The sequence below is a fragment of the Mus caroli genome, unplaced genomic scaffold, assembly GCF_900094665.2.
Source record: "Mus caroli unplaced genomic scaffold, CAROLI_EIJ_v1.1 scaffold_8558_1, whole genome shotgun sequence".
NCBI lineage: Eukaryota > Metazoa > Chordata > Mammalia > Rodentia > Muridae > Mus > Mus caroli.
Genome location: NW_018391369.1, coordinates 12,776 through 26,007, shown reverse-complemented (window position 1 = coordinate 26,007; position 13,232 = coordinate 12,776). Strand labels below are relative to the sequence as shown.

At 48.6% G+C, this 13,232-nt stretch overlaps 1 protein-coding gene and 1 pseudogene across 3 annotated transcripts; both read right to left on the bottom strand.

Moving 5' to 3' along the window:
- Positions 1 to 2,480: 2,480 nt before the first annotated feature.
- Positions 2,481 to 4,665, bottom strand: LOC110289144 (annotated as a pseudogene).
- Positions 4,666 to 7,392: 2,727 nt separating this feature from the next.
- Positions 7,393 to 11,789, bottom strand: LOC110289146 (cytochrome P450 2D9-like). Of its 3 annotated transcripts, none has more exons than XM_029473941.1 (9): positions 11,518 to 11,789; positions 10,477 to 10,648; positions 10,056 to 10,220; positions 9,805 to 9,965; positions 8,995 to 9,171; positions 8,670 to 8,811; positions 8,285 to 8,472; positions 7,762 to 7,903; positions 7,393 to 7,661 (listed from the first exon to the last, which is right to left on the bottom strand). In XM_029473941.1, exons 1-9 carry the CDS (start codon positions 11,704 to 11,706, stop codon positions 7,471 to 7,473), a joined length of 1,527 nt encoding a protein of 508 aa, XP_029329801.1. In that variant the 5' UTR covers positions 11,707 to 11,789; the 3' UTR covers positions 7,393 to 7,470. The 3 variants fall into 3 exon arrangements, with proteins under 3 accessions (XP_029329801.1, XP_021010983.1, XP_021010984.1); XM_021155324.2 differs by having other exon boundaries at positions 10,056 to 10,208; XM_021155325.2 differs by lacking the exon at positions 10,056 to 10,220.
- Between the last annotated feature and the right edge of the window lie 1,443 nt (positions 11,790 to 13,232).

Sequence of the window (13,232 nt, the reverse complement as noted above, 5' to 3'; positions counted from 1 at the left end):
GTCTGTCCTATGACTTCAGTACCATTGTGTGTTGCTAAAGGTACGGTGATTGTGATCTCTGTTGCTCTTCATTCCAACATGTCTTTGTGTGTACAATCCATATAGCATGCTCTCTGAAGTTACACACTGCATGCTGCCGTATATGTTGTGGCATGGGCCCTGGGGGCAGCTGGAATTCCAGAAATTGCATCAGTGTATCAGGTCACCAGAGGAAGGAAGGTGGCCATGAATATGACCCCAGTTCATGTCCAGTAGCTACCTAATGGGTACATCACTACTCATAGGTCTTTCTGGAACCATCTTATGTTGACCACCACAGACACCTGAGATTAGGAATGATACCTCTTCCTGCAACCTTGCATCTGCTCCCCAATAAAGTAGTCAGGCTGTCTCTTTTCTTCCTCCCTGAGTTGAACTCCTGTGTTTTATCTCAGTCTAGGTGCATGGAGAGACCAGGGTCCCCTAGGAAGGTTTGCTTCCTAGTTTTGCTTCTCTTCTCCCCCTTCCCTGCTGATTCTCTGGAGGGCATCAGATATTGAACTGAGTCCACAGGAAGTATGTAAAGTGATTAATTTATGATGACACTGTGAGCATTGAGCATAAGTGTTCAGTGAACCCCTACTCCAAGGGGCATGATCATGAGCCACTCATCTGCCAGGCCACACTCACAGCTTTTAGGAGCTAAAGGACATTACCTCAGACTAGTGTAAGTCTTTCCAGCACCATTGAAAAGGGGGAAGAGGTGCGTTGTAGAGATCATTCAGCAGGAAAAAGCACCGGCTTCTGTTCCAGTGACCCAGGTTTCACTCCCAGCACCCACAGGATGACTTAAAACTAACAGAAGCTCAAGTCCTTGGGGATATCATTATACTCTATTCAGTCCTGTGTGAACACTGTATGCATGCAGGCAAATACCTATGGATATATGATAACAATATAGGGGAAAGGTGAGACAAAGTAGAGTGTGTGGTAAAAAAAAAGTGATTATTTCTGTAGACACAGGAAGGGTTATACTTTCCCCAGCATGGTGAGTGTTTGGTCCTGTTCATCCCACAAACCAGTGGGTGCCTAGTGATGAGCTGTGGAAAAGGCATCCTTAATATTCCTATTGAAACAAAGCCCGTGGGAAAACATTTTCTTTTTCTCAAAATCAAAATCAGTGTGTGCACACAATGTTGTTTCAAGGCAGGCCATAGAGGTCAGGGTCTTGGCATGCTGTAGTGTGGCCTCAGATTATATGGAGTATAATGAGCCTTGTGGACTGTCGCATGCTTTAGAATTGTTCTCCCTGGCCCCACCAAACCCACACAGTTTCAAGACTCCAAAATACTTGAAGTTTCCTGGTGAGTAGCATCCAGTACATCTGTCACACACAGGTGCCGGGAGGACTCTTCTCAGTCTCTACAGGTGTTCCCAGACAAAACCTGCCCATATTCCTGGAGTCTGACCTGTCCCTATTTACTAAAGTAGATTTCTTCCCCATCCTTTGACTCTAGCAACCCTGAGTTTGAAGGAAGCAGGTTATGTAATTGTGAGAGCTGTCTTAACCATCATCTATGGCAGTTCAGGGTCTTGGGGACCTATGCCAACATTGCCACCAAACAAGTATTGTGCAGATTTCCAGCATAATCCATCCACACTCACCTCACAGTGAGACCTTGAGAATTTCTTCTATGTGCAGTGTGTGACAAAACCAGCATCCATTGGTCTGTCTTTTAGTGTGATATAGGGTCAACCACAGAACATCTGCACAACTACCTCTCCTCCTACATTATCTGAATGCTCCCCTCTCTCCTCCATTTCATTCCCTCCCCCTTTCTATCTTCAGCACTCCCAGATAACTACCCACTCCTCCCCTTTCTTACAAGAGTCTCATTAAGCAGTGCAATCTATATAGCACATGCTGGGCTTGAATTTGCAATCTTTTTGCCTCATCCTGTCATATGCTTTAGTGGAGGCCACTATTATTGGAGAAATAAACTATTCTCACAGTACTGAAGTTGTTGAAAGGAGCAAGAAAGAGGGTCAGGAAGGATTGTATTCTGTTTTCTTTGGACACAATTGAGAGAAGGGTGGGGGATGGACCAAGAATCTGAGTTGCAGACACAGAACTTGTTTATTGAATATCAATAAGCCCAAACTGGAGAGAAGGTTGGAGCCACTGTTCCTCCTACTGAACCACCACTGCACAGAGCTGGGAGGGTTCTGGAGTAACTGGCATTGCATAGATGCCCTAATCACTGGGAAGGGGTTGCCCCTTTGGCAGAGAGAAGCTAAAGCACTGGAGGAGGCAGGTGATAAAGAGGAAGAGCACTATTTGGTCCAGGGGCTGCCCCAGGCATGCTTAGTGGCCTGTGGGTAGAAGAGCGCTAAGTTACACTGGGACCTGATTAGTCCTCAACCCTCCAAGGCACCACAGGGAGAGACAAGCAGTCAGGCATCCTAGAGGTACCTTCTGAGAATGGCATGAAGGCCTCAAACTACAGAAAGTGGCCTTGGGCATCCAGGAAGTTTTTAGGATGAAAGTGGAGGGGCTTCTCCCACACAGTCTCATCCTTTAGCATAGAGGACAGGTCAGGGATGAGGGCCTTCACTGGCAGGAGACACAATGTCTGAACATTAACACGATGAGGCTTACTAGGCCCTAGTCACTAAGTTCACAGGCACAGCCTCTACCACACACACTAGATGCTTTCATACAAATTTACCTGTAGATGTTTCTCAGCTTTCACTAATACTATGACATGGATATGTGATAAGTGACAGATATACACCCACTCTCACCAGTATTTACAGTTAGTGGCTGTTACAAGCACTCCTTCTGTATTTTACCTTGCTTGCCTTTCTAACTGGGAATTCTAAAGTATAGTTATTGCTCTTATTTCTATTCCCATGTTAACCCAGGGAAGTTGGTTCTGTTGAGTTGAGAATTCTGTTACCTAAACTCTAGTCCTGCACAATTGATCAGATCAGGTCAGCAGCTCACTGGCAACACTGACTAGACATTGAAAGGACCAGGCGTACCTTAGGGATTAGGAGCCCTGAACATCAATGTCAGGGGAAGTCCTTTGTGGCAAAGCCATGGCAGTGATATCTTCAAAACACTTCACCTCATGAATGACAATGTTGGTGAAGGGCATGAGGATCTAGTCTGCCATCCCTACCCTATGACCTTGTCAATTTCCTATGATTCTTTGCATCAAAAGACAGCAATCCCTAAGTTAATGAGACACAGTAGGGTTCCCCTTGTCTGTTAAGGGCTGAGTCCATGGGAGGAAATATGACCATCCTTCTTTACTAGAGTGAGGGTTAAACCTCACTGGGATCGACAAGTGTCCCAAGTAAGCTTAAGGAATGTGTCTCTACAATCCTCCTCCTTTCTTTCCAGATACAGCGAGGCTCACTCTGAACATCTGGTTGCTGGATCATGAGAAGCAGACTCCAGGTCAAAGTGACTAAACTCGTCACAATCCCAGCACCCAACAGGTCAAGGATAACCAGATATAGATTTGGTTCTCTGAAGCTACGATCAGAATTCCCTTTTGCCTAGGACACAGGAGAACAGCAGATTCAGTGTAGAGACTGGACTGGCTAATAATACCTTCTCAATGACTCCAGGATGTTACACTTCGGTGTCACTGGGTTATACACAGCTCAATGGACACTAGATCCCATAGTCTCACCTTCTCTATTTCAGCCAGGAAGGCATCAGTCAGGTCTCGAGGGGGCTGGTCAGGATCTCAGATCCCATGTGCTCAGTAAACATATTATTCACTATGGTAAGAGATGTCTTTTGCCCAGAGAAGACTTTTTCAGCCACCCCTGAGATACCCAGTAGAGTTAGGAATGTGTTGAGAACCTGTAACAGCCATAGAATATGCTAGGCCTTCAGGCTGCCTTTAATTTAACAAGTTGGTTAAATAAGATTTCTGGTAAAAATATTCATTATTATTCCAATGTGCGTTCATGTATACATGATATGAGGAGATCTATTGCCACAACAAAGATGTTGAGGTCTGGGATAAACATATAGAGTCAGTTCTCACTTCACCTTACCACATGAGATGAGAAGTGAAACTCAAGCACCCTGCTTGCCTGGAAAGCTCTTTACACACTGACCATCTCTCTAGATCCTGGGTACATAGGCTTAGTGTTGATCTCTGACAGTCTTAGTTTTCAGCTGCTTCCATGATGGACACAGGCCCTATTTGTTCCCACCCATCACTGACCTTGTCTTAGTTCTAACCTTCAGCCTCTAAGCCTTGTGATGGAAATCTCATAAGCCTTCGTGTCTTCCTTATGAGCAGAAATCCAGGTTCTCACCTTCCAGAGTGCCTGACCTTGATCATTCTCCCCTCCCATTGCTGCAGGCTTGTCAAGTTTCTAGCTTCTATTCCTGTAGTTGACACTTCTAAAGGTCTCCTTCTCAAATCCCCTGTCTACAGCCTCCTCTTGGGACATAAACTGCACAGAAATCATACTGCAGGCTGCCCTTGATCCTTCTACATCAGGGATGAAGCCAATTTTCTTTTTCATGCTTTTTTTCAATAGTTTTAGCATTCGATTGTCAGGGTCTCCATAATTGAAGCAACAGGCATAAATGAGAGAGGCAATCACATTGTATATGGCTTTGTTCAAGAGGTGGTAAGAATTGTGGGGACTCATTGCATATAAAACAATCATCTGGAGGGGTACACTTTCAAAGCTTGAAGGCTTGAGGACATTGCCTCACAGAGGAATGAGAATGCTCAGATCTTCATGGAGTTTTTTTGGTGGAGGTAGGATATGAGGGTTGACTGGTATCCAGTCAATGGTGTCTGTGAGTGTGTGAGCAGTGGGAGGCTGTCACCTACAGTAGAGGGAGAGGCTGGAGAATTTGCCATGGAATGGGCATTGGGAGAGGGCAGCTGGGATTTCTGTGGGTGAGTGAGGGCCTGTGTTGGGAAGGTACCCTTGGTGAGTGAGTGGGGAGGTGCAGCTGGAGCACTGTCATCTTCAGTACAGTCTGTAGTCAGCCAGTGGATCAGGCAGCAAGACATACAACAGGGCATTTCTCAGACCCAGTCTGAAGAAGCTGACAAATGATCTGAGAATCCTGTGGGGCCACTAAGTTGGTCCAGGAACATGCCACATGCAGGTCTCTCTCCCTTATTCACCCTTAGTTTCTTGGGGGTCAATCTCACCTGGGAATAGTCTTTTACCTGGAGATAGGAAATGGCAATTTTCTTCCTCGTGCCAGTGACATGTGGTCAGGGTGAGAGGCCATGAAGAAAACAGAAAGATGACTCCTAAGCCTTCAAAGAAATGGTGCCTGAGTGCTGGGCACTGCTGGGCACACCGCACATGCCAACTCATCATTCACTAAGCTCAGCAGAGGATCACTCACTGTCCTTGCTGGGCATCTAGACCTCTAAATATCAAAGGCTCAAAACTCCTAGTAGAATCCAGGCAGGCTCTCTCTCTGTTGCACCTTCAGTGTAGAAGAAAGGAGGCAGGAGCCGAGCTGAGACCACACCAATGCTGCCCCACATCAAGGACTAGACACAGGTCTCCTCCTGTCTGCTGACCAGGCTACCCCTGCACTGACCAGCTCTGTGTCACTGGAGCCTGTGGGTAAGTCCATGCTTCTTGCTGGACTGAAGCCTCTAAGCCTGATCCCTCTTCCTGTCTAGGATTCTTGACCCCGCCCAACCCAGTTCCATATAAGAGCATCATAGGTTGGGGCAAAGACAGGAGACTTTCTCAAGCCCCAAGTTGGCCTGAAAAGGAGACCTGCATGGGAGTCAGGACACCAGCATGGATCATGGTCAGAAAGGGGATTAGGGAGACAACTTGCTCAGGTCACTGACAGACCCAGGCTGTTGGCTTCCTCATGGTTTGTTCCAGGCCCCTTCCAGGGTATCTTCTGGTACTGGATGACTAACCCTGCATGTCAGTGCTGGGACAATTCATTTGGTCTCTCATCTCTACCTGTCTGTTTCATACATGACATTATCAAAGAGAAGCAGTTGTGCTGACTGGGGGCCGTCCCCAGAAGGGGATGGGCTGAGTCAGGCTGGATTTTCCTGCATCAGGTAAGTGAGCCCTGGTGAGATAAGTGCCCAGACAAGTGAGGGATGTCCCAGACTGTGCTGTAATGGCTTTCTTCTTTGTCTCCAGCTCTTGGGAGAGGCATGCATGCTCTGCTAACCATGTGCCTGCTGCCACTGTCTTCTTCCCTTCATCCTCAGCCCATGTCCTCTCAGCCATGTGAACAACTCTGGTTTGTCAGGGTCGTGTGTCTTCAGGGCAGATCTGGGTCTGCGTATTCATGTCAGCAGCACAGGTGTGCCATGTCCACACAGGATGCTGGGACTGAGTCCCTGGCCATCAAGCACTGTTACATTGGGACAGCAGTGCTCCCAGGTTTGCCATTCTCTCCACACATACCAACGGGTACTTTATTGCTGCCCTTTGGACCCCACTGGAAGAGGACAGATGGAACTTGTGCAAGTTTTTCATAGCACCATTTATACCAGCAACAGGGATTTAGGCAAGTGGTCCCTGGCTACCTGACTGTGACTTGGAGTATGTGGAGATGGGTCAGCCATGTGGGTGCTCCATCTTTCTGGCACCCACTAAGCCCTTGAACAGTGAGGCTCACTGAGGCTTCCTGTGAGCAATGTCCTCAGCCAGAGTCACACTGGTGATTGGGAATCCAACCCTCTGACACATCTGACAGACAACTAGAAGTATGCCAGTCTACCTGAGCTCTGTTGTCACTTTTCCTACTGCTCCTTTTCATCTCTGTCATTCCTATTTTGTCATCACTCGAAGACAGCAGCCTTCCTGTCCCTGGGAGTCTTTCCGGTCAATCATGGCACCACAGGGTGTTGGGAACCACCATGTCATGTCTTCAAACAGGATCACTGCTGACTTTTAGTGGAAGCCTGCTAGACCTGTCCCAGAGACCCATGGAGAACTTACCTCTGTGTGCAGTTTGTTACCAACCTGGTCAGCACTATTGGGTCTTAGTGTGTGATGCATAGCCAGGTGTCACTCCTGAACAAAGCCTACCTTTTTGTTCTCTTTCTTCATCCTCCTTTTCTCCCTCCCTCCTTCCTTTCTTCTTTGTGCATCCTTTTTGTAGCTCTGCTTTAGATTTACCATGAACAATCTCCTCTTTGCATAGCCCAGGCTGACCTAGGCATTGCTGAATATCCCAGAATAGCACCACACACATGATCCTCCTGAAATGGGCTCCAAGTGTTGAAACTGCAGCCCTGTACCAGTGGTCCAAGCTTAGCACATCCTTTCATCACAAGAGTTATGTTGTCTCTTGGAGAGGGACGAAGCAGGTGGAAACATTGGTTGGAGACTGTTGTCAGAGGACCCAACAAGAGAGGGCTGGGGTTAAAGCAGAAAACAGCAGCAGCCACAAGACTAGTTTATTCTACATGACACAGCCTTCACTGCAGAGCCTGTATGGAATTAGTGTCCTTGCTCACGAATCACAGAACAGAGCTGGTAGGGGGAGGGGGCAACCATAAGAGCAAAGACTCTATGGTTGCTGGGCTGTGGCTGTCCATCAGGCACTGAGAAGCTAAAGCGCTGTAGAAGGCAGGTGAAGAAGAGGAAGAGCTCCATGCGGGCCAGGGACTCACCCAGGCATGATCTGCGGCCTGTGTGTGGAAGAGGGTTCAGTTAGTCTGGGAACTGATTGGTGCTCCACCCTCCAAGGCATCCTGAGAAAAGGCAGGCAACCAGGCAACCTGCATTCACCTGCTGAAAATGTTATAAAGGCCTCATGCTTCACAAAGTGGCCCTGGGCATCCAGGAAGTGTTCAGGATGGAAGCGGAGGGGTTTCTCCCAGACAGTCTCATCCATATGCACAGAGGACATGTTGGGGAGGAGAATCGTCCCCTGTTAAGAGGCACATAGTATGAACATGGACTGGGGTGGAGCTGGCAGACCCTGATCACCCGGATCACATGCATATCTTCTTTCCTGCACACATTGGATTCTTTCATTCAACCTCAGCCCCTGATCCTCTGCAACCTGCAGGGTCCTGTAACACATCTCCTATTGGTGGCCTACCCAGCAGCCATCTCTGTGTGCAATGCTCCATAAAGTGCCCTTTAGCCATTTTCTTTGGCATTTCTCTTTCTTGAGGACTCTCAAAGGCTGCAGCCTATGTGGACTCCTGTTCTTGTGAATAAGTTACAAATGGGACGTAGTGGTGTTGGTCTCTCCTGCCCTTGTGGGATAGAGATAATGATGAAGTAGTATCAGGCCCAGGCCTACCTTGGGGATGAGGAAGTCCTGCACTTCAATGTCACGACTTGTGATGCGTGGCAAATGCAGTGGAACAATGTCCCCAAAGCGCTGCACCTCATGAATGACAGCATTGGTGTAGGGCATGTGGGCCTGGTCTGCCATCTCTGGACACCTGACCTGCCCTATGACTTCATCAATTTCTTGTTGGACTCTGCCTGGAGGGACAGCATCACCTCAGTGAAACAGTCACAAGGGACATCCCTGTCTTAGAATCATGTTAAGGGTAGAGGCCATGTCAGAAACAGCAGTGAGCAGCCCTGGAGTCTGGGTTGAGGTAGCACTGGGAGCCACAATCATATCAACTGACTGGGGACTGTGCCTATACCTCCCTCCCATTCCCAACCAGGCTCACGCTGCACATCTGGATGCAGGATCATGAGCATCAGGGCCCAGGAGAGTGTGGTTGAGGTGGTCAGAATCCCTGCAGTGAACAGGTCTATTACCACCATGCGCAGGTTCTCATCATTGAAGCTGCTCTCAGGATTTCCCTTGGCCTGGGCCATACAGAAAGGAGGGGCTCAGTAGGGAGAGAAAGTCCCACATGGCCTCCCATTTTCCCCAGGGCAGCCCAGGTGCTGAGTCACTTGGTGATGCACAAAACCCTACCCATCTGGCCTCACAGCTCATAGGACATCAGCCCACAGTCCCTAGCTACAAGTCTTGGAGCTGCCAATTACCTTCTCTATCTCTGCCAGGAAGGCATCAGCCAAATTTCGGAGTGACTGGGCAGGGTCCCAAGTGGTCCTGTTTTCAGTCAACAGGTTATCCACTATGGCGATGAAGGTCTTCTGACTTTGCAGGTACTTGTCAGCCAGCCTTGGGATGTGCAGGAGTATCGGGAATGTGTTAATAACCTGTGAGAGACACAGGGGAAGTCTCAGATGTTCATCTTCATAAAATTAATTATTAGTGAATCATAATCATGTATGGTGCTTATAGGGCAGAGTGTATGGAAGCAAGTGATAGGATAGTGTGTAGAGTCAATTGTCTCTGTTCCACATGGGTCCCAGACATCAAACTGGGGTCAGCTGCCTTGCTTTGCCAGCTCCTTACCCACTCACCATTTCACTGTCTCCTCTGTGCTAGTGATGCTTAGTATCCACCTGGACCAGTCTCAGTTGCCAGCCTCCCATACAACAGACACAAAGCCTGTTTGTTCCCACCTGTCCCCAGCTTCCTATACAACTGTTAAATTTGAAGAGCCACCTAAAGGTTCTCTCAGCCCCAGGTGAACAGAGGAATATTCTACCTTGGCAATAAACACAGACTTTTGGTGTTCCATGCAAATAGAAGGCCCAGGTTCTCTCCCTTTCTGGAAATCCTGATCTTAGTCCACTTCTCCCCTCATGTCCTCAAACAGTTGTCAACAGGCATTTCCTTCTGCAGTTGAACCCAAGAAGGCCTCTCCCACAGACTTGGCACATAGCTTCTCTCAGGGAAGACAGACTGCACAAAAGTGGTTCTGTAGGCTGCCCTGAACCTCCTACCCCAGGAATGAAGCCAGAGAGTCCTGTCAAACTATCTTCCAGTACTTTCAGCAACCTGATGAGGTAAGGGTCTTCATATTCAAAGCGACGGGCAAAAATGAGAGATGAAATCACATTACACGTAGCTTTTTTCAGCATGGTGTTGGGACTGATGGACCGCCCTGGGAGTGGAGATGGAGTGGAGATTCAAGCAAATCAATGGACTGCCCATGTCTCCCTGTGCCCAACTACATCCCTCACCCATCACCCACCAGCCTGAGCAATGAAGGCATCACAGAGGTGTCTGGCCTCCTTGATCACCCACTCCTCCAGAGATTTCTTGCCCAGGCCAAAATTGCGCAGAGTAGACAAAGAGAATTGCCTCTGCTCTTGCCACTCAGGTCCATAGGGTGCAAAGATCACACCTGCAGACACATCTGTGTGTAACCAAGAATGTCCAGCTGTGCTGTCTCTTGCTGTCATCAATTCTCCTCTCCTCTGTGTTCTGTCCTGGTCATGAGCCTCTCAAAACCTTGCTATCACAATTCAGCGCATGCCTTCTGGGTAGTCCTCCTGGATTTCAGTGACTCTGTGAATTGCTTGACCACATTCCCACCCACATTCATAACCTGTGCTTCCTCTGCTTATTCCCACATGTCTGAACCCAAATCCACCCTCCACACAGCCCTTTACCTTGGGATCCAGGCTTCACACCCAGGTACTCAAAGATGGGCACTGGAGGGCGGTCAGCAGTGTCCCCTCCACAGGTCAGCAGCACTTCCTTCATTGCCTTCATTCCGTTGATCACAACCATAGGCTTCCAGGCCATCTGCAGGCTGAACACGTCACCATAGCGGTTTTGAAGCTGAGGTAGAGAGACAGAGCACATAGGAAGTAGAGGTGCCCACAGATCATAGAACCAGGCTCACTCCACAACCATTGTCAAAGTGAGAGGATGCAAGGAAGTTTCTATGTGTGTGTGAGTGCACATTCGTGTATGCTTACACATGCATGTTTGTGTGTGTGAATTTAAGTATGTGTACATATGTGTATGCGAGTCCATGCATCTCGCTGTCTCTCTCTGTCTCTCTCTCTGTATTTGTGTGTGTGTGCATGTATATTTGTATGTGTGCTTGTTATTAAACTTTGGTCCTCATATATCCTGGGAAAATGCTCTTCCCTGAGCTCCATCCCCAGCATAAGGATGCCTACCACTGTGGTGTCTTATTTTTAAGTTCAGCAAAGTAATCACAGTAGATGTGACTTCTCAGTGGGGACCTTGCCAGAGCCAGAAACTGTCCTGGGTTCTTTAGCATGTCAACATTCACTAAGAAACTAGTTCCTCAGGATGGGCAGTGAGGCCAGAGATCACACAGCAGCAAGAGATTCAGGCAGCCACAGTCCCTCTCTCCACTCTGTGTCCTGACTGTCTGTGGTGGTAGACCTCACAGCAGGCAAAGACTTTGTTTTTGACAGGGCCATAATGAACTTGGGATCTCTATGGCTGCTGCCCTGTATAAACACACTAAATCCTGCTGTCACATCCTGCTTCACCTCCTCAACTTTTTCCCCAAAAACGTTTGCTCTAGGTACTCCCAGTGGCTGCTACCAAAACATTTCTAAGCCTGTTCCCTCTTGGGGGTCTATATCCCAGTCTGACCTGTGGTTCAAACCCTACTATGTGCCACTAAGGACACCATAACTTCATATACCATCCATCACTAAGTCACTCACCTTGTACAAGCTGTATGGCATATTATTTAGGTCTACCTGCAGCAGGTTACCCAGTACAGGCCATGGCACAGGGCCTGGTGGATAACGAGAAGTCCAGCACTGGCGCCGGTGCATCAGGTCCACCAGTAATATGAAGATGACTGTGAATATGGCCACAGGCCACAGGTCAGTCCCAGTCAGCAGCTCCATGGCTGCCCCACTGCTGCCCGGGCTTTCCAGAGACCAATGAAAAACACTACATCAAACACCTAGGATCAGGAAGCCCGAGGCTTGGATCCTACTGCCTTATAAAGGAGTGCCAGGGTTGCCCTTTGTCTTCTGTGTCCAGCCCCAACCCTGTGTTTTGCTTGACCTGGTGTAGGGAGGAGCCAGTGATGTTCAGTTCCTTCCAGAAGCTGCTGATTCTGCTGAGCTGAACATGGAAGGCAGATGACTAGAGGACTCCTGTTTCAAGATGGATGATCTGATCATTGTGTATAGAAAATTCATTGTTATGCTACCCATGCAATTCTTTGAGGGCTTGAGGTGTTGGGCAGTGGGTGTGGGGGAAAGAGGGAGTGGGAGAAAATCCCTGTCCCAGCAGAGTCCCGGTGCTCTGCTTGGTCAGACATGGAAGGACTGCCACTTGCTTTATATGCCACCCCGGGTGGGTGTCGGTTGTAGGAAGCCAGGGACCCCAGATTGGTGGGTAGTGTGGACAAGAGGCAGTAGTAGGTAACAGGTTCTCGGTCTTGGGCATCTCATGCTGGATACTATGGGAGTGCTGAGACAAATGGGGGTTCTGAGGGTGATTCAGTCAGCCCCAGGCCGAGGAGGGGTCAAGGGGACAGGGGGGTGCAGGGTGGTTCCCACACTGGAAAGAGTCCTTGGTCCTGCCCATGGCTGGAGCACAGGAAGCCCTTCCAGCAGGAGGCTAAACACAGCTCCTTAGGGGAAAGCCTGTCCCCTGGTTCAAGCATGGCAGGCCTTGATGATCAAAGACAGTCTATGGTTTTAGAGCTTTATTGTACAAAGGCAGGGTGAAAGAGAGAAGGTAGAAAGAGGGAGGGAGGCTGGCAATGGCCACATGGAGAAAGCAGGGGGAAGGGAGAGAGATAGAAGGAGGACTAGAAAGGAGAATAAGAATGGTGAGAGCTAAGGAGAGCAAGGAGGGGCCAAGCAGCTCCTTTTATAGTGGGCTGGGATATCAGGTAACTGTGGGGAGGAGTATACATGGCTACAGTCGGTAACGGTGTGTGTGTGTGTGTGTGTGTGTGTGTGTGTGTGTGTGTGTGTGTGTGTGAAGTCTAGCCAGAATGCCAGAAGCTTGGGACATTCTCTGTGTGACTTATACTCACAGAATTTTGGAATTGAGGACTCTGTGGTGTCAGGCACCTGTCTCTGGGAATGTGGCTCAGTGTTCTATCCCTTGTAGAGTTTTCTACTGGGTTGCCAGAGCAAGCCTCATTCAACCAAAATAGGTGGCTTATCACTGTCCTACATTGAGGATACTGCCTCAAAGAGGAATGAAACCTCCTAGATCTTCATGAAGCACTTTGTTGGCAGGAAATGAGGATTGACTGGCATCCTGTTAATGGCTTCTGTATGTGAGAGAGCAGTGGAAGACTGTCTCCTGCAGTTGAGGGAAAGAGGATGGAGCCCCTAAGGGCAAAAGAAGGGCAGTCAGGGCGGGAAGCTGGAATCCTTGAGGACAAGTGTGGGCCAGTGGTGGGAAG

Excerpts from the sequence above, each read along its gene's own strand:
- LOC110289146 (XM_029473941.1), bottom strand. The coding sequence starts at position 11,706 with ATGGAGCTGCTGACTGGGACTGACCTGTGGCCTGTGGCCATATTCACA. Across the intron at positions 10,221-10,476 it reads TGTGAAGCCTGGATCCCAAG|ATGTGTCTGCAGGTGTGATC; the intron begins GTAAAGGGCTGT and ends GGTTACACACAG. Across the intron at positions 7,904-8,284 it reads AGGACTTCCTCATCCCCAAG|GGGACGATTCTCCTCCCCAA; the intron begins GTAGGCCTGGGC and ends GCCTCTTAACAG.